Here is a 20,301-nt window from a genome sequence, read left to right as displayed (position 1 = left end):
AGTCTTAGGTGTTTTGTTACAGCGGCCCATACTGCCTGAACCACGACTCTGCGCTAAATGCCGTGTTGAAGAGCCCAGCTCTGGCGCCGGAGGCTGCGCCCAAGGCAGGCACGGCTGTTCACGAGTTGCGTCACCTTGGGCACGTCATCACCTCTCTGAGCCCCGAAGCTCCTCGACAGAACTGGAATCAACAGTGCCCATTTCATTCAAGTTGTCCGGGCGAAGAAAATGGAAAATCATGTCCCTTAAGCACAATACCTGGTAAAAAATCTCACACTGATCTGCGGCCATGACAACTCCAGCATCACCCAAGGAGCCTGGACACCGAGAAGGGCAGAAGCCTGTGCGGCCCAGCCTCCGCAGCGCGGCGAGGAGGCTGCACCAACCCTTGGTATTCAGTCACTCAACCTCCCTGGCCCATTCTGTTTCCAAACTTAAGAAACAAAACATAACATGGGTATAGAGAAGGATTACACTATCGAAAGAGAAAGCACAGTGACAAGTGATCACACCGAAGCCAAGCTGGAGAGCCACATCCTGGCTAAAGGCAGGGCCATTTTCTATCCGGGTCACCTGCCATCAGGTGGAGTTAATGCCGATATTGCCCAATCTTCCTAGTTTTCAAGCAGTTCCAGAATTCCTGTTATGTGAACTCACCTCGTTTAACACTTGCTGTAACTCTCAATAGAGGATGTGAAGCACACAGCGCACACGTGCAGCTGAATGCTGGCCATTGTGGGCCGCTGAGTGGGCCGGGCCCAGGCTCACACCAACCTGGCACCAAGAAGTCAGAGCTCATGAATGTCGCTTGTACCATGCTCCACTACAGATACATCCCCTCACACTGCCGGTCAGGGAGACTGAGGCCAGTGAGGACCATGGGAAAGTGCTGTGCCATCTGGAAGGTGTACGCATCCTTAACATTTCACGAAGCCTTTTCCACCCCTAAACCCCCAACTTCAGGCTCTGCACTGAGGGGTCCCCGGACCAATGTGTGGGTGACACTGGACGGAGCGGGTGAGCCTGTGCTTCTCTACAGCACCTCCATCTCTATGCATCCACACACGCGTATGAAGATACAGGAGGTAAAGTGTGGACCCCTGGGAAGGTCAAAGCCCTAGTGGAGGTGAGATAAAAATTAGGCCGTCCACTTCCAACTCCAAATCGAATTCTGAACACATGATGAATTTATCATTATATTTTCTATCTCCAAGATAAAGCATTCACAGCAATATGAATAGGTTAGTTTATTTTGAGAGAGAGGAAGACATCATTTGGGTTCTGTAAACATCAGTCACTTTATTAAGCCTCTGTCTGGCTGAAAAACACCAGCTCCTGCTGACTCCACAAGGGCACGGCTGCAGAGAGTGCTGCCTGCCAGGTGTGAGGTTTCCAGTAAAAAGTTTCAGCAGGGACACCATTTGCTGGATGCGTTTAAGATTAAAATCGCTTCATAAAATGTGATAAATAGATTACTATACACCTTGGTCAATATAGTTAAAGCACCAGCAATCAAAATACACTGCTCCGGGCCGGGTGAAGCGGCTCATGCCTGTAATCCCAGAACTTTGGGAGGCCGAGGTGGGCAGATCACTTTTAGTCAGGAGTCAGAGACCAGCCTGGCCACATGGTGAAACCCTGTCTCTACTAAAAATACAAAAAATCAGCCAGGCATGGTAGAGGTACCTGTAATCCCAGCTACTTGAAAGGGTGAGGCAGGAGAATCCCTGGAACCCGGGAGGTGGAGGTTGCAGTGAGCCGAGATCACACCACTGGACTCCAGCCTGGGAGCCAAAGCCAGGCTCCGTCTCAAAAAAACGAAAACAAAAACTAAACACTGTTCCAAGAGTTCCATAAAACATAAGGAACGTAAGTCACACGATTCTCACGAGCAGCCGACGTTTTCCACGTACATTTCAAAGGTGCTTGTGATAAAAAAATAAACTTTGAATTTTAATTGCACGTTTATATCAAAACACTCACACACACACACACACAATTCTGTATGTCTGTTAACAACATTGCTAAATTGGTGTATAACTTCTACCTGGGTATAAAACAGTAGGAACAATGTACCTTGGGACTCATGATCAGGCAGCTCATTGCCAGGGGCTGCTGCAGGACCACTCTAGGGACCCCAGGACCCTGCAGTCGAGCATCTCTGAGGGGTCCAGGTCCACCCTACAGCTCAGGGGGAAAATGACATCACTACTTGTCTTGAAATCTACAGAGGAACACCAACCACAGAATTAGGGTCTAGATTGGGTGCCTGTAGGTAACTCAGTCAATTAAAAACAGCTCTGAAACCCAGACAACCTGATTATGAAATCCTTACCTTATTTTCTCAAATGAGCAATACAGTATGAATAATAACTTCTCATTTTAAAACAGGTACCATGATTTAAAAAAAAAAAAAAAAACTTGCAAGATTTCATCTTTACCAGCCCACGCTCTGGTTGGTGGGGGTTAAACTCCAAGGCGTCTCTCTCTGCTGTTACAGGAGTCACTATCCCTCAGCGTTGTCTTTGTACTACTTGCCACCAGATGGCACTGCCATACACTTCGGTCTAGAATTTTTTTTTTTTTTTTTTTTTGAGAGAGAGTCTTGCTCTGTCACCCAGGCTGGAGTGCTGGAGTGCAGTGGTGCGATCTCAGCTCACTGCAACCTCCGCCTCCCGGGTTCAGGCAATTCTCCTGCCTTGGCCTCCCAAATAGCTGGGATTACAGGTGTGTGCCACGACACCTGGCTAATTTTTGTAATTTTAGTAGAGATGGGGTTTCACCATCTTGACCAGGCTGGTCTCAAACTCCTGGCCTCAAGTGATCCACCTGCCTCGGCCTCCCAAAGTGCTGGGATTACGTCGGGTGTGAGCCACCCCACCCAGCTTAGAATTTCATACGCTGGGAAACTTTAATAAGGAATAAATCATGTTATTTTCTATCTTAGCCCAATTCTCTCCAACTGAAAAGAATGTGACTTCTGAATAAGACACACGGCATATGAGTGTGCAGCTGGAAAGAGTCAATGCTGAACCACCCGCCCTGTGGGAGGCACTTCACTATGAAGCCATTTCCAGCATTCATAGCCACCCCACTCCTCAACAGGTGTGACGCCCAGATGCCTGGACACCATGGACTCCTCTCCTAGATGCTTGACGCGGTCCAGCGCGGCTAAACTGACAGAGCCTGCCAGACAGTCACAAAATTATAATTTCTTAAAAATACTTTGTAGCTACTTCAAAATTAATACTAATGAGAAAGAAAGTTAGTATTTCCCTTAGAACTAAACACAAAACATTCACTGCCTCATTAATTCAAAAGCCATCATTCACGGGGCTTCCCAGAATCGGTGTGCCAGCTCTGCTGCTGCCCCGGAGCCCCGGCTGGAGCAGCTATGGCCTCTTCTTCCGCAGCAGCTGCCCGTTGCCTTCTGGCCTGCTCTTGGCTTCTGGCTGTGCAAAGTTCCAGTCCACCGGATTGAGAAGCTGCTGAGTCTTCTTATGGGTCCAATATGGATTAATGATTAGTGTAAGCAGAGCCAGTCCGACAAGGAAGAGTGTCAAATGAGGCAGATACAGGCTGCTGACCAGGCCGTCCCAGTGCCAGAAACACACCCACCACATGTGGTAGGTTAGAACCATGCGGCAGTGAAACATGTGAATCATCAGCCACTGGTTGAGCTTCCAAAACAGAGACTCGGACCAGCCCGCCTGCATGGAGAGAAGACAAATGCACAAGTCAATACGAAACTGCCAAAATTCATTCTTCACATCACAAAAAGGTATTTGCTACCTTACTTACCAAACAAAACAAATGCATTTCAAAGCAACAGAATTTCCTCCCCAGGGCTCTGCTCTCACTGGGACTTCATTCTGAAAGGAGGCCACCAGCTCCGTGTGCGCACCTGGGCCAGCAGGGCTGACCCTTGCCCGCTCATGCTGTTCTCCTGCTCCTCTTGCTCTTTGGCTTCTGCTCCCTAAAGCTATGATAAATTCAACCTTTCTTTCAGTATCCCTTCAATCTTTGTTTTATCTTGAATTTGCTCATATTAAGTAAATAAACAATACTTATTTGGCAAAACCAGACACAGGTAAATCAAGCTCCCATACCTAGACCCTGGGAAGTGATGAGGTCATGGGGGTAAGGACCCATGATGAGATTAGTGTCATAAGAAGAGAAAGAGACCAGAGCCTTCCCCTCCTCCATGCTAGGACACAGCCAGAAGGTGGCCATGTAAACCAGGAAGTGGGTCTTCACCAGACATGAATCTGCTGGTGCCTTGATCTCAGACTTGCAGCCTCCAAAACTGTGAGAAAGGAATTTCTGCTATTCCAGCTGCCTAGTCTATGGCAGTCTGTTGTGGCAGCCTGAGCTGACTAATACAGTATACCTCCCCAGCAAAATATTCTAACTTGGGCCGGGCACGGTGGCTCACGCCTATAATCCCAGCACTTTGGGAGGCCGTAGTGGGTAGATCACTTGAAGTCAGAAGTTTGAGACCAGCCTGGCCAACATGGCGAAGCCCCATTTCTAATAAAAATACAAAAAAAATTAGCCAGGCATGGTGGCGCACCATGTAATCCCAGCTAATTTGGGAAGCTGAGTCATGAGAATCATTTGAACCTGGGAGGCAGAGATTGCAGTGAGCTGAGATCGTGCCACTGCAATCTAGTCTGGAGAAAGAGCAAGAATGTCTCAAAAAAATAAAATAAAATAAAAAGTTCTAACATGTTCTTCTGGTAGTTTTGAATATTTAAAGCCCCAGGTATATTAGCTGTTATAGACAGTCCCCTACTCACAATGGTTTGACTTAGAATTGTTTGATTTTATGGTGCAAATATGATACACACTCAGTAGAAACTGTACTTCAAGTACCCACATAACCATTGTTTCAACTTTCAGTATAGCATTCACTGAATTACATGAGCTGTTCAGCATTCTGTTGTAAAACAGGCTTTGTGCTATATGATTTTGCTCAAACGTAGGCTGATCCAAGTCTTCTGGGCATGTTAAAGGCAGGCCAGGCTATATACCATGATGTTCGGGAGGCTGCACATCTCTGACACAATATTTTTAACTTATGGTGGGCTTATTGGGATGTAACCCCATCCTGAGTCAAAGAGCATCTATTCTAAGTCTGGACTGAAAAAATTAATGTGAGGACAATTAGAAGAGAAAGGCCAGCGGAATGGAGTAGCCCAGCCTGCCTCATACAACTGTCACGGGAGTCTTTCCCAGGTCTCAGAGGGGACCTCAGGGCTCTCGCATGTGCATCACGGCACCCTCATGCACACACACGCCTTCAGAGACTGCCAGTGCGGCTTTCCACAAACATACCAAGCACTTAGTTCACCCCAACCCCAGGTGCAAATGAAACACTCCCACCTGTGCTTGGGGCCACCTCAAGGTGGGCCACGATCACATGCTTCACACACACTCAGCATTGCTGAGGCACAGTGAACACTTAGGAAGAAGAGCAGAGGAAGCAGGATCCCAAACAAGCCTGGAGCCTCCAAACTGAACGGGACAGGGGAGAAACCCACACAGACCAGAAGAACCCATGGCTGTCAGTTCCGGACGGTTAAGTGACATGGGATTGAAATGAAATGTGAAGAGTTAATACTATAACTTATTTCTTACTTGTGAAATTATAGAGTTAGGCTACAAGTTCTTGGAGGTTCTTGATATGTCTAAAGCAAAAGTCACAAACATAGCTGGTTCTCAGCCCCTGGGGTGACTGCAGATCCTGGTTTGCCTGGGGCAGTCCCTGACATCCTTGTCTGGGTGGTAAACAGTATAGTCACTCTGAAAACTGCCCACAACCACCGGGTCCAAAAGTGGTGAAGGACAATGCTGGACTTTGGCACAGGCAAGTTTTCGATCTCACACCTCCCTCAGACCCACAGTGGCAGTACCAGGTGGGCCCACACCCAGGTGAGGCCGGACAACTGCACCTACAGCAGTGCCCAGGGCTCAGCGCCTTTGTTTCGGTCAACAACACACAGTGTATAGACGGTGCTTCCACACAAGATTATAATGGAGCTGAACAATTCCTATCATTTACTATTTTACTATACTATACTTTTTATCATTATCTTGGAGTGTACTCCTTCTCTGATGAAAATAAAGTTAACTATAAACAGCCCCAGGCAGGTCTTTCAGGAGGGTCCAGAAGAAGGCACTGTCACCATAGGAGGTAGCAGCCCCATGTCTGTTACTGCCCCTGAAGTCTCTCCAGTGGGACAAGGTGTGGAGGTGGAAGACAGTGATATGGATGATCCTGACCCTGTGCAGGGCTGGGTGAATGTGTATTTGCATCTTAGATTTCAACAATTTAAAAAAAAGTTTCAAAAATTAAGAAAAGCTTACAGAATAAGGGTATAAAGAATATATATATATATACACACAATGTATTTGTCTTTTTAGCTAAGTGTTATTACAAAAGAGTGGAAAAGTTTAAAAAATTTAAAATTTATAAAGTAAAAATGTTACAGTAAGTTAAGGTTACTTTATGATTAAAGAAATTTTTTTATATAAATTTAGCATTGCTTAAGTACACAGAGTTCATAAAGTCTACAGGAGAGTACAGTGACGTTCTAGGCCCTCACACTCACCACTCACTCTGACTCTCCCAGAACAGCTTCCAGTCCTGCAAGCTCCATTCCCAGTGAACACCCTGCACAGGTGTGCCATTTTTCATCTTTAACATGGTATTTTTACTATACCTTTCTATGTTTAGGTATGTTTAGATACACAAATATTTACAGTTGTGTTACACTTGCCTACAGTATTCAGTACAGCCATATGCTGTACACGTATGCAGCCTGGGAACAATGGGCTTTGTCGCATAGAGCCGAGTGTGGAGTTGGCTTAGACATGTGGAAGGGTACTCTATGATGGCCACTCGACGAAATAGCCTAATGACACATTTCTCAGAACACAGCCCGTCGTTTAGCAACATATGACTGTACATGGAACGGTATCACACGCTGTGTACTCTTTTGGGTCTGGGTAACGTCTCTCACCGTGTCTGTGTAAACCATCCAGACTGCTGCCCACCCTTCTGCTGCGTGGACAAACTCAGCTCACAAGCCCTTTCCACTGATGATGGGACTTCAGTAGGATTCAGTCTGAGGCCAAATGAACAGCGTGGCTAAGACAATCCAAGTACCCCTGTTCGAGTGAACATGTGGGTGCACTGCAGTCAGGCACAGACCTATGCATGGAGCCGCAAGGACACCAGAAGTCTCACACGCTGTTTTCCTTTGCTAGTTATCAAACTGAAGACACTCAAGCATTTATCAAGTAAACAAAGAGCTGACAAAAACCAAAGGAAAGACAATGCTCGTTCTGCCATGCAGTGGACTGTAGCATCGCTACACAAACGTGCACCCCTCACAGAGTCCAGATTCCAGAACCTTCTGTCATCACGTGTGTACTGGAGCAGGGCCACATACACATCTGCCCCTCACAGATTTCACCTTCCAGAACCTTCTGTCATCACAAGTGTACTGGAGCATTACCACACATACAGCTGCCCCTCACAGATTCCAGCTTCCAGAACCTTCTGTGTGAACAGAAGCACAGTCACATGCAAGTATCCCCCTGACAGATTCCAGCTTCCAAAATCTTTTGTCGTCATTTGTGTGCCGGGGCACTGCCACGCATGTGTGCCCCTCACAGATTCCAGCTTCCAGAATCGTCTGTCATCATGTGTGTGGAGCACCACCACCCATGTGTACCCCTCACAGACTCAGCTTCCAGAATCTTCTGTCGTGTGTGCTGAAGCACCACCACACACGTGTGCCCCTCACAGATTCAGCTTCCAGAATCTTCTGTCGTGTGTGCCGCACCACATGCATATGTGCCTCCCACAGATTCCCACTTACGGAAGACTGAGAATCGTCTTTGTTATGACCCGGCACCTGGCACAGGGCCTGCAAGAGTACTCATTGCTCCTCAAGAGAGCGTACAGTATCAACAAGAGTGAAAAGAGTGTGTGTCTGAAGACAAAACACTGAAGAGTCGATATTCTGAACATCAGAATCCTCTACACTAGCTGGAAGGCCCCACACAGTGATGAACCGTACAGTACACTGCGCACTCAGCCCCAGACTCTCGCGAGCTCAGTCTTTATTCACTCACCATTCCCTCACAATTCACAAAAAGTTCTCCTCCACCATTTTCCTCACTTACTGAAAGTAGTCATCTTAAATTACCAATAGTAATATCAGAATGCAATCACTACCTTAAGTTTAGAAAACTCAAAGCTTGAGAACCGAGAGTTCTTTGGTTTTACTAAGGCACTAAAATTTTTGTAGTCAAAGTCACCAAAGGCTTTGAGAAGAGTAGCAAAATCTACAGGAACAAAATCTGTGACATAACACATGCAAAGCTCTGGAGCCCGGCAGTTACATCCATACTTAAATATACAGTCGCCCTCAGTATCCTTGGGGGACTGGTTCCTAGGCTCCCTGCAGATACCCAAAGCCACGGATGCTCAAGTCCCTTATATAAAATGGCTTTGTATGTGCATGTAACCTAAGCACACTGTCCCTTACTCCTTAAATCATCTGTAGATTACTTATAATACCTAATACAATGTAAATGCTATATAAAATTGTTGTATTTTATTGGTATTTATTTGTTATATTTTTTATTGTTGTATTATTTTAAATTTTTCCCAAATATTTTTGATCCACAGTTGGTTGAATCCAGACACAGAACCCATGGATACAGAAGGTCGACTGTATACATACATATATATACACACACACGTATATATACAAAATATATAAAAACTGACAGTGGGTTGCGTTTTTGTTTGAGATAGGGTCTCACTCTTGCCCAGGCTGGAGTGCAGTGGCATAATCACAGCTCACTGTAACCTTGAACTCCCAGGCGATCCTCCCACCTTAGCCTCCCAACTGGCTGGTACTACAGACGTGTGCCACTATGACCAGTTAATGTTTGTATTTTTTGTGGAGACGAGGTTTTGCCATGTTGCTGGTCTTGAGCTCCCGGGCTCAAGTGATCTGCCTGCCTTGGCCTCCCAAAGTGCTGGGATTACAGGTATGAGCCACCACACTTGGCCTGACAGTGTTTTTATATCACCTCATTTTTATTATGAACTAGTGAGTCTGTGGATAAATAGTAGAACCAAATCTAAGACAGAAATACGAAGAATAAGCCACTGTGCTTGACTTAGACACCCATCCTAAATTGATGGTAATATTTTGTCTTTACATTCTTTAGTTCTGATCAAATCAGACCTTGATGGGGGAGAAATGTTGAATCCTCATGCCCTACTACTATGCAAGAATCTATCAGCTTTAAAAGAATTTCAGGCCGGGCGCAGTGGCTCAAGCCTGTAATCCTAGCACTTTGGGAGGCTGAGGCGGGCGGATCACAAGGTCAGGAGATCGAGACCATCCTGGCTAACACAGTGAAACCCCGTCTCTACTAAAAATATAAAAAATTAGCTGGGCGTGGTGGCGGGCGCCTGTAGTCCCAGCTGCTCGGGAGGCTGAGGCAGGAGAATGGCATGAACCTGGGAGGCGGAGCTTACAGTGAGCTGAGATTGCGCCACTGCACTCCAGCCTGGGCGACAGAGCAAGACTCCGTCTCAAACAAACAAAAAAAAAAAGAATTTCAAAGAATTTCAATATTTTAGACATAGTGTTTTCTTACTGCATTTATTAGTATTTCAACTAGAGCAAAATAGAACTATGTAGACATACTGGCCCTGAGCTACATTAATTTAGGTTATAATTTTCTGTTATTGGGGTCTGTTGGCTATATACAGTTAACATGAGCAGGGTTAGAAGTAAATACTTAAATAACCCTTTCTCCATTCTACACAAACAGCACCCTAAAAGCTTTAGAGAATGTGCAAACTTCAAAATAAAATCTCGCTGAGTCTGTCTTCCTGGAGGCTAGGCTCCACCACCACACCGGGGGAGGGAGAACTGCTGGAGACGCCTGTGTCGGCAAATCCTGCAGGAGGCGCTGTCCCCACACCTGGCTCCAGGAGAAGCACAGATAAAACCCTGGAGAAATCCAACACTGCTTTCCCCTGAGGACTGGAGAGACAGAAAGATTCACGTCTTTCTTGTTGTTTTTAAAGAACTTGTAATAAAAAAAAAAATACAAGATAACTATTAATCTATTTCTCAAAATACACTAATGACCCCAAGCACACAATCTTGTGGGATGTATTAATAATTTAGTCACTATTTACCACTTGGGACATTGATGTGGTATCGATGTTTAGGGCACTGATGTGAGTGAGTGCCTCTGCTTTCCTTTCAAGAACTTTACTTTCTGCCACAGCCGAGTGACTCCTGAAGTCCGGTGTTTCCAGGTGAGAGGAGTAGGCAATGCAGAGCACAGGCCAAGGCCTGTTCCTCCAGCACACACCTCTCCACTCCACACTGATCTCACGCCAGAGAAACCCAGGGAAGTCACAGCCCTGACCTGCATCCCCAGAAGTCTGCACTCTTATGGAAATAACGCCCACGAAGAGAAAAATGGAAAACTGCAAGCTGCGCACAGGATGCTGATGGGGTCCCAGGTCACAGCATCGTTCCCACAATGACCCCACACTTAGACCAGCAGCTTCATATTCAGTCATTTGCTCGGCAAGGGAACTCAGTAGCCAGGTCACTGGAGGGGCTCTTTGAGACCATTCATGGTTCCAACCCTTCTTCCTTGGTAAGTAAGGTCTACTCAAATCACACCAGCCCCGAAACTCCTCCTGCCACCGCCCAAACCATGCACTCACCAGGATGTCTCCAGTATCGCCTGCCATAGGCTCCATCTACTTCCATGGCCACCCTGTGAGGCTCTGTACTGGCGACGACTGTGCCTCACTCACCCTCATTCGCTTGCCTTAACTCCGAGGTGCTCACCTGCTCCTCCTGCAGAGGGTCCCCATCTGGGGCCATGGTTTCTCTGCACTTTCCTGTCACTGTGATCACACACCCCATCTGGTACCAGATGGGGCCAACCTCAGGGGACAGCAGGAACACAAGTTCCTCCTTGAGTTCCCAGGTGCCAGCACAGTATCTGACACCCAGCTGGTGTCCATGGTGGTTATGCATGAACAGTCTGTACTGTTTACACTGCAGTGCACTTTTGATGGACTGCTACCATCTACCCACCTCGACCCCGAAGGCAGGAATGATTTGTTATGCTTATTTTTCATCTCAAGGCTACCAGTCTCCTGTAGACAAGAAATGTGCAGTAACATGACCCATTCGTGTGAATGGCTGAACATCTGCAGGATCTCAAATTTCATATCAAATATCCCATAAACAATGTGATGGGTCATAAAAGATAGCAAGAATCTATGTAAAAACAATTTTAAGGCTGTGCACGGTGGCTCATGCCTGTAATCCCAGCATTTTGGGAGGCCAAGGCAGGGAGATCACCTGAGGTCAGGAGTTCGAGACCAGCCTGGCCAACACAGTGAAACTCCGTCTCTACTAAAAATACACACACACACACACACACACACACACACACACACACACAAATTAGCTAGGCATGGTGGTGGGCGCTGTAATCCCAGCTACTTGGGAGGCTGAGGCAAGACAACTGCTTGAATCCGGGTGGCGGAGGTTGCAGTGAGCCAAGATCATGCCACTGCACTCCAGCCTGGGCAACAGAGCGAGATTCCATCTCAACAAGAAAAAAAGTTTAAAGAGTTTAACATGAAGAACATTTTGACATCAATATGACAATCAAGTGACAAACATTTTTAAAACATGTTCTTCAAAAACAGAAAGAAAGTGCTAGGCAAATAAATATGCTAGGTCTCAACACTTCTGAGCACTAGTAAAACAACCTTATTCAAAAATAAAAAGCAAGCAAGGTATGTGTGTACGCACAGATATTACTTCAGTTTTTCTAAAGTATTAAAAGAGGCCAGGCAGAGTGGTTCACATTTGTAATTCCAGCACTTTGGGAGGCCCAGGCGGGCGGACCACAAGGTCAGGAGTTCAAGACCAGCCTGACCAACATAGTGAAACCCCATCTCTACTAAAAAGACAAAAAAGGTAGTCAGGCGTGGTGGTGCGCACCTGTAGTCCTAGCTACTAGGGAGGCTGACGCAGGAGAATCGCTTGAACCTAGGAAGCGGAGGTTGCAGTGAGCCGAAACCATGCCATTGTACTCCAGCCTGGGCAATAGAGTGAGGCTCTGTCTCAAAAAAATAAATAAATAAATAAATAAATAAATAAATAAATATAGTATTAAAAGAAAGGAAAAAATTAAGTGCTTCCAGACGCTATCTACTGAGCCATAAGATCTACTGAGCTTTCTTTCCTTAAGGAACAGAAAGCCTAAAAGACTTAAAATTAAGAAAATTGCCTCCAGCCTGGACGACAGAGCCAGAATCCGTCTCAAAATAAATAAATAAATAAACAAACAAAAACAGAATATTGCATTCAACTGAAATGAGTTTGTAACTGAATGTGTGTGCTGCAATCCAGCCTGCTGTTGAGTTTATGGCAGCGTCCAGGACATTCTAGCCAGTGATTAAATGCGTGAGGCACATGTCATCTTCTGCTGATGCATGCACTTACCTTTAAGAGCATCCAGGAAACGCAGGTAAAGGGCGTGCTCATCTCCAGGAGCAACGTGGTCATAGCTAAATAGTGGCCAGCTTGGAGATTGACCAAGCAGCCAAGAAACCCAAGAAAGGCAAAGAGATGGTGGATAACCAGAAACAAGTCAAATGTCCGGAAGGCCAAGTTGGACAGGTGGACTGCAACATTTTCAAAGCAAAAGAATCCCGTTGCTGTCGTGATGTGAAACCAGCACCAGTTCTGCTGGCCACGCGCCTTGTCGGCATGCAGCACAGGGTCCCCCAGCAGAGCCCACAGGCCTGCGGCTGTGCTCTGAACACCAAAGACTGCACGCGTGGCCGCCAGGTCCCAGAAGACCTTCTCTCTGGCCACCAAAGAACGGTAAGTGGCATTCAGGGAAGAGGACAGCTGGTGGCAGACCACAAAGACGCCCAAGTAGAAGACAAAGCCAGCGACCATCAGCGTGGAGCGGATCCCCCAGGATGCATAGTCCAGGTCAAAAATGCTCTCTGATGTGCCCCCATCGCTCGCAGGATTCATTGTCCACAGCTGTATTCCAAAGGAGTCCTGGGGCCAACACGGGCCGGGCCCTACACTGTGTCTTGTCTAAGGAAACGAAGTCAGTGCAGCGGTCCCTGGGATTGTCACGTATCCATCTTCAATCTAAAAGAAAGATCATTCATTTTGTGTTGACTCGATAGAAGCAAGGACACATCACTACCCCAGTAACGCAAACATTAAACTACAAAATATTTAATTCTGTACCTTATTCTTAATGCACTTACAAGGATGCATAAACATACCAAGGTAACATCCACTGACAGTATAGGAGGAAAGAAAATGAAGCTAAAGCTAGAGCGGTCCAGCCACAAACAGGAGGCCGGAGCGGTGCTGGCAGGAACACACGGTCCTATGCTCGTCCTATGTGCACCCCACCAGCAAGTCTCCCGCCTTCACAGCAGTCCCAATCAGTCACACAATTCAGGCATCGCAGGACGAAACATATTTAAGTCATTACACTGGGATACACTTTGTTACAGCACTGAACTTCTGCTGTTTGATCCTAGTTAACACCCCAAGGATGTCACGAGAAGCTGTGCTCCTGTTCTTCATGTTATTCCTTGGTTAAGGCCATGGAATGCCTTCTCAACAGCAGCAGGGAAGGCCTAAACTCCTGACTGTGACCTATGGCACTCTGCAGAATGTGATTATCAATTATACCTTCTCTGGTTCCACTCTCACCACCCCCTGCAACTCACTCCATGCTATAACCTTCCAGTCCTTTGAAAACATCACACTCTCCTGCACCTCTGGGCCTCTGCAGCTGCTGGGCCCTCTCCTGGAAAAGTCTGTACCTTCCCCAACTTGGCGCCATCTTACCTGTCAGGTCCTCACTTAAAGGCCATTTGCTCCAGATGCCCTCCCAGAGTAGGGGAGTCCCACGGACTAGGTTAAGTACCTTTGCTACAAGCTCCTGATGCATCCCCCAAACACACATTTTTGGTACTACAAGTGCTTACTGAATCCTCACCTCCACTGGACAGCAAGCTCTGTGAGGGCACAGACCACACCTGCCTTCCATCACAGCATCTCCTCTGCCTGATGCAGCACTGGGTCCACAGTGGGCCCTCAAGAAACATTTATGGAACACATGAACAGATCATGCTGAAGGGGTCCACTTTACCTAAGCCTGAACCTGTCTGCAAAGCTACAAACACCAGAGTCTCAAGTTCTCGAAAAACTGGAAGGGACGTGTGATTGATTCCAGCCTTTCCTTTTACACGGCAGGAAACCCAGGCACACAACGAGGACATAGGAACGGCTACCGACAAAGCCTCAGATCCCCCCTCTTCCCCCCTCACCCAGTGTGCAGGGACTTGTCCAGGTAATGGAATTTCTGCAGGGAGTGGGGACTCTTGTCACTCACACCCAGCGAACAGACAGCAGGGCTGGGAACACCACACTCCCCACGCAGCTGGACCCTCTGCTCTCCGGAAGAGACCCCAGAATTGACTGAATTGTGAGGCAGCAGGACTAGAGCCAGAAGCATAGGAGGAGCCATTCACTGTGGCCATTCAGCAAAAACTTGCCAATCATTATTCAGGCAAAAAGGTCGCTGTGACCACACCCCAAGGACATGGAAAACACTAGCTCACACAAGCATGCAAAGAATGTGAGTCCTGGGACCTGATGCAAATGACAAGGGAGCACTGATCACTCCTAACCTCTTGGTTTGATAATGGTCTATAATCAAAGGCAAAATAGTACAAGAGTTTGTCTGTTTCTCCATTAACACTCCAGCTTTAACACAGACTAGCTCTGTGTGAACACAAATCTGATGTGGGGAAAGACAGCACTGGTATTCATGTTTCTCCCTAGAGAAACGGCTCCCGTGTCATGCTGCCCCTGATGCGTGAGTTCAGGGCACACAGGCATGCTCTCTGATAGATGCTATGGATGACAACTGAGGGGCTGCCATGCCCACATGTGCCCTCGTGACCCACACTTCTGGTCATGCTATATTTCAAGACTCCAGTGTACTTACATATCTCCAAACACACTTCTGTTAACTTGTTGACAAATCAGGTTGAACATGGTATTAAGGGGCTGGCAAGAGCACTCGGCTCTGGTATTCAGTGTGCAGCAAGGCATTGTTGAACCCCTATGCACTTCACAGGAGCAGATCAACTTCAAGTGCAGCCTAATGCCTGGAGGGGAGACCACTTACCAGCATTAAAGAAAAGCAGGCTGGGTGGAAAGGACAGGTATCAGGCAAGGAATAGCATCCATTACAAGGGTTACCCTGAACAACACTGTTAAAGGTTAAAATATGGACCCCTCGTAAAACTTCTCCCTGTACTTTTCCACAAGTAGGTCATCAGCTCTGGCTTATAGGTCCCATTTTGCCACAGTTGCATCAATGTCCTCTTGGCCAAGACCGCTAACTTCTGTAGGACCTTGAAACGAGAGAATCCCCGACTCCAGAAGGCTCTGCCCAGATCAATGACTCAAATCCACCTCAGTGGAAGTGGTGAGCCCAAGTGATACTTCAGGAGGTCTTTGGTTTGGTCAAGGTGAGAGGGACTCCAGGACATGAGAACCAAAAACCAAGAAGAGCAGTTGGCTTAGTGGGCTCTGATCTTGATTTCATTATTTAGGAGCTAAGAAAACAAGTTTCGGGCTGGGTGCGGCGGCTCACACCTGTAATCCCAGCACTTTGGGAGGCCAAGGTGGGTGGATCACTTGAGGTCAGGAGTTCAAGACCAACCTGGCCAACATGGCAAAACCCTGTCTCTACTAAAAATACAAAAATTACCAGGCGTGGTGGTGCGCACCTGTAATTTGAGCTACTCAGGAGGCTGAGGCAGCAGAATTTCTGGAACCCAGGAGGGTGGAGGTTGCAGTGAGCTGAGATCACACAACTGCACTTCAACCTGGGCAACAGAGCAAAACTCCATCTCAAAAAAAGAAAAAGAAAGAAAGAAAACAAGTTTCTTTCCTAACCACCCTGGACCCCAGTATCTGACTACAGGAAAAAGAAACACACAGAGCAGGCCGGGTGCAGTGGCGCACGCCTGTAATAGCAGCACTTTGGGAGGCCAAGGCAGGTGGATCACAAGGTCAGAAGTTCGAGACCAGCCTGGCCAACATGGTCAAACCTCGACTCTATTAGAGATACAAAAAATTAGCTGGGCGTGGTGGTACATGCCTGTGATCCCAGCTACTTGGGAGGCTGAGGCAGGAGAATCGCTTGAACCCGGGAGGTGGAGGTTGCAGTGAGCTGAGATTGCGCCACTGCACTCCAGCCTGGGTGAGAAGATGAGACTCTGTCTCAAAAAAAAAAAAAAAAAAGAAAAAAAAGAAACATACAGAGCAGCGGGAAATGAAGCACCTACTACGAGCCAGATGTTCAACTAGTTTGTGTGATCTTCACCGGAAGAGCAAATAGCTACCAGGTCTTCAAGCTTTCTAGATACCTTTTTGGAGAGATTACCATATCTAAAGAAAAGTGGCAGATAGGTGAAAGACATGGAAACAGAAACAGGTGAGCCACAGCTCAGTGGGCAAACCCTCCTGGCAGTCAGAGAACAGGTGCCAATTAGGGATGCAGAAACAGCAGATTATAAAGACCAGAATGCTTACTACCCCTTCCAATCCTGTAGTGAATCCCCCGTTCTGATTCTTTGCTCAAACCTCCTGACTTTCTGGGTAAGCTGGTGCTGTTCTAGTCTAACTTGTTACTGTGGGTCTCTGAGTTTAGTTAGTGTCAACCAGCATCCTCCAGCCAGGAGTTCACAAAAGAGGTGAACTCCTCAGCTCTCTCAGCCATGAGGGTAGGCCAGTCCCAGAGGCAGAATCCAGCCCAAGGGCCCAGTCTTCCTGGAGTCCTGCAGAGCTCTGCTGTCCTTTCGTGGCATCAGCGTTGTACTGAGAACAGCTGTGGTTCACCCCAAGTCACAAGGCGGGCACCCACAGAAGTGTGGCTAGGCCTTGTTCTGTCAGGCAGCACAGAAGGAGTATGGGAAGAGCTCAGCTTCTCCTTTTGCTTCTATTTCTGCTCCTTGACCCAACCACACCCTCTCACTCTTGATACGCAAAATGGGACACAGGGGTTTCCACTGTTCCCTTGCTGTGCACCATAAGGCTCAGGCCACATGAAGGAGTCCTTAAGTGTAATGCACTGCTGGAAGTCACTGTTCCTTCCGTGGGTAAAACTGGAGGCCGAACTGGCCGGGCAGGGTGGCTTACACCTGTAATCCCAGCACTTTGGGAGGCCAAGGTGGGCGGATCACAAGGTCAGGAGATCGAGACCATTCTGGCTAACATGGTGAAACCTTGTCTCTAATAAAATACAAAAAAAATTAGCAAGGCTTCATGGCGGGCGCCTGTAGTCCCAGCTACTTGGGAGGCTGAGGCAGGAGAATGGTGGGAACCTGGGAGGCGGAACTTGCAGTGAGCTGAGATAGCGCCACTGCACTCCAGCCTGGGTGACAGAGTGAGGCTCTGTCTCAAAACAAACAAACAAACAAACAAAAAAACCGGAGGCCGAACCTAATGGACTCATCTGGTTCTTTCACTCTGGAAGGCTTCCAAGCCCTTCCACACCAGCCCCTTTCCTCTCTGCAGTAGAGGAAGTGGAGCCGGAGAATAAACAACTCCTGGAAGGCCACCATCTCTTGACTCTGCAGATCTTCATTTTCTTCGGAGAAAATGTATACAAAAAGCTTGTCTTATAAGATTCTGTGGTTTCAGCTCTTCTATTGCACTGGGCCATGAAGTTTTTTAAAAATCTGAATGCAAACACATCAGTAAGAGTGTTAGCTCTGTTGCTGCAGTGTGACCAGGAACCAGGCTCAGTGGCCGCTGGAACCCTTCGACTTTGTCATGCATCTATGCGCTCCTCCGGTTTACGGGGGCTAAACTGCTATGGATACCAGCATTTTTGTTTTTCATTGAGATAATTTATCCAAACTTGGAAGTGACGTCAAAAAGGAAAAAAAAGGTTGCATGCTTTATTCCCTGCTAACGCAAGTTCAGTGTTTTACAACCCCGACAATCACTTGACTTTCTAGGAGAAATAACTAAACTATTTACCACTGATTGTGGGTCACGCATTTTACAATCTGCAAAGCTAATTCTCCTTTCCATCACGAAGAAAAGACAATCCCAAAGGCTGTGGTTTCAATGCACACAGGATATTCACCAATCTTATTATCTAATCCGGCAATCTTCTCTCAGCATTCCTGTTACCCACTCACTAAGAAAATCCTAGTTTTGTGTATTCTCTTTTGAACTGACATTTCTATCCTGCTGTATACTGCATTAATGAGTGAAATATATAACCTGACAAGAGCTATTTACACGAGAATTATACTTCTAACATTTTGAAAATTATACATTGATGGGTTGTAAAAATGTTTTCCAAAATCAACAGAAATACATGTTTAATACACAAAATTCAGAAAATATAAACAAGCATAAAAATACAAAAATAAAAATTTGCAATCCTCTTACACAGCTCCAAGCACCATCACTATTTTTTGGTGCCTGCTGGGTCAATTGTTTTTCTAGATATAAACTCTTCCTTTTTACATAAAAGGGGGTAACAGTATACAAGCTGCTCCCCGGCCTGCTTCTCTTCTCTCAGCAACAGCTAATCCTCCTCTGCAACACGGCTGCAGGGACTCCACCATTTACCTACCCAGTGTCCTACCAGGCTTTTGCCCAGTTCCTCGTTATAATAAGACATTCTGTATTGAACATCTCTGAGGCCACCTAGAGAACCTGTGCTCTTTGTATGGAAACTGGATGCTCAGGAAGAACTTCCTTAACAACCACAGCCTCGATGACGGCCAGTCTGAAAGGCAGGCACAGAAGCGTTCAAGCTCAGTGGGGAGCTGTGGCCATCTCATATTCCCTCAATCACTTACACTTCCTTCACCATTGCTTTTTCCTCTCACAACCTTCCTGAAAAGTTGTATGTAAATAAAAATCAAAATACGGGAGTGAGGTAAGCAGAAGCTGCATAGTTACAGATTTCACACAGAGGGTAAACTGAAACAGGAGTCAGAAACAGCCGCCTCGCCCCAGTCTTTCAGAGAACAGTCACTTACAGCAGAATCTACACAGGCTGGGGAGCCCCTGGCTCCCCTCCCTACTGTCCACACCCAACCCCAACCTAGAGCAGCTGGCTATAGGGCCCAGAGCCCAGGCGGGTCCCACCTCCTGCTGACCTGACCCAGCGCCCGCTCTCTCCCGCGCACACTTTGGTGACCTTACCCAGCGTCCCTCCCCCCTCCTACAGGTTCTGACTGACCCAGCGTCCCTCCGCCTCCCACACCATGTTGAGCAGCACCTTGTCCCCTTCCGCCCCAGCGAACTCGGTGACCAGTGGAGGTCACACCCACGTGACACCTGCTGTCCTTGACAGCAGCTCCGACGGCATCTCTGTGGCTCTGCAGGAGCCGCCTCTCCGCCTCGTGGGCACACAGGTGAGCTGACCGTACTTGCCCAGCCGGTCTGAGGGAAGCGAGGTCAGGGGCGACGGCGCCGCCTCCGCCTCCGCCTCCGCCTGTCCCCTCCCTCCGTCCGGCATCCGCGCCGCTCAAGGACTCCAAAGTCAGCGTCGCGGTGAGGAGCCCCCCACGCCCAACCCGCGCAGGCAGGACCCCCGGCTGCGGGGCTCGAAAGTCCCCCACAAGCTGCTGTCCGGGAACCGCACGGCCCGGGGTGCCGCACGCCCACCGGAAGGCAGGGCTGGGACCGCGGACGCTAGGAGCCACCCCGGCCCGTCACCCGGGCTCCCCCTCACGTGGGCTCCCGCGCGCCCATCTGGGTTCCCCCTCAGCTGAGTTCCCGGCCCCTCACCTGGGATACCCGGGCTTCCCAGCCCCCTCACCTGGCCTCCACGCGCGCTCACCTGGACTGCCCCTCACCTGGGTTCCCGGCCCTCACCCGGGCTCGCCGCGCGCTCACCTGGGCTGCCCCTCACTGGGTTTCCGGCCCTCACCCGGGCTCCCTGAGCGCTCACCTGGGCTGCCACTCACCCGGGCTCCCTGCGCTTGGCGCCGCCCCGCCCCTGCAGGACTCCCGGCAGTCACTGACCGCACTGCCGCCCAGTCAAGACTGGCCGGCCTCAAACACCGCCCGCGCAAGCGCGCACGCACGCGCGTGCGCACGCGTTCTGCCCCCTCGGGGGCGTCGCTACGAG

At 48.1% G+C, this 20,301-nt stretch overlaps 1 protein-coding gene across 7 annotated transcripts; it reads right to left on the bottom strand.

Annotated features, from left to right (window-relative positions):
- Positions 1-1,232: 1,232 nt before the first annotated feature.
- CLN8 (CLN8 transmembrane ER and ERGIC protein) lies at positions 1,233-20,298 on the bottom strand. 7 transcript variants are annotated; one of them, XM_519584.9, is made up of 3 exons: positions 20,122-20,276; positions 12,588-13,253; positions 1,233-3,710 (listed from the first exon to the last, which is right to left on the bottom strand). In XM_519584.9, exons 2-3 carry the CDS (start codon positions 13,128-13,130, stop codon positions 3,393-3,395), a joined length of 861 nt encoding a protein of 286 aa, XP_519584.3. In that variant the 5' UTR covers positions 13,131-13,253; positions 20,122-20,276; the 3' UTR covers positions 1,233-3,392. The 7 variants fall into 7 exon arrangements, with proteins under 7 accessions (XP_519584.3, XP_009453024.2, XP_009453026.2 ...); XM_009454749.5 differs by having other exon boundaries at positions 1,927-3,710; positions 20,138-20,298; XM_009454751.5 differs by having other exon boundaries at positions 1,927-3,710; positions 20,067-20,249.
- Positions 20,299-20,301: the final 3 nt, after the last annotated feature.

The sequence above is a fragment of the Pan troglodytes genome, chromosome 7 (assembly GCF_028858775.2).
Source record: "Pan troglodytes isolate AG18354 chromosome 7, NHGRI_mPanTro3-v2.0_pri, whole genome shotgun sequence".
NCBI lineage: Eukaryota > Metazoa > Chordata > Mammalia > Primates > Hominidae > Pan > Pan troglodytes.
The sequence above is the reverse complement of the archived record's forward strand: the minus strand, read 5'-3'. Positions and strand labels throughout refer to the sequence as shown.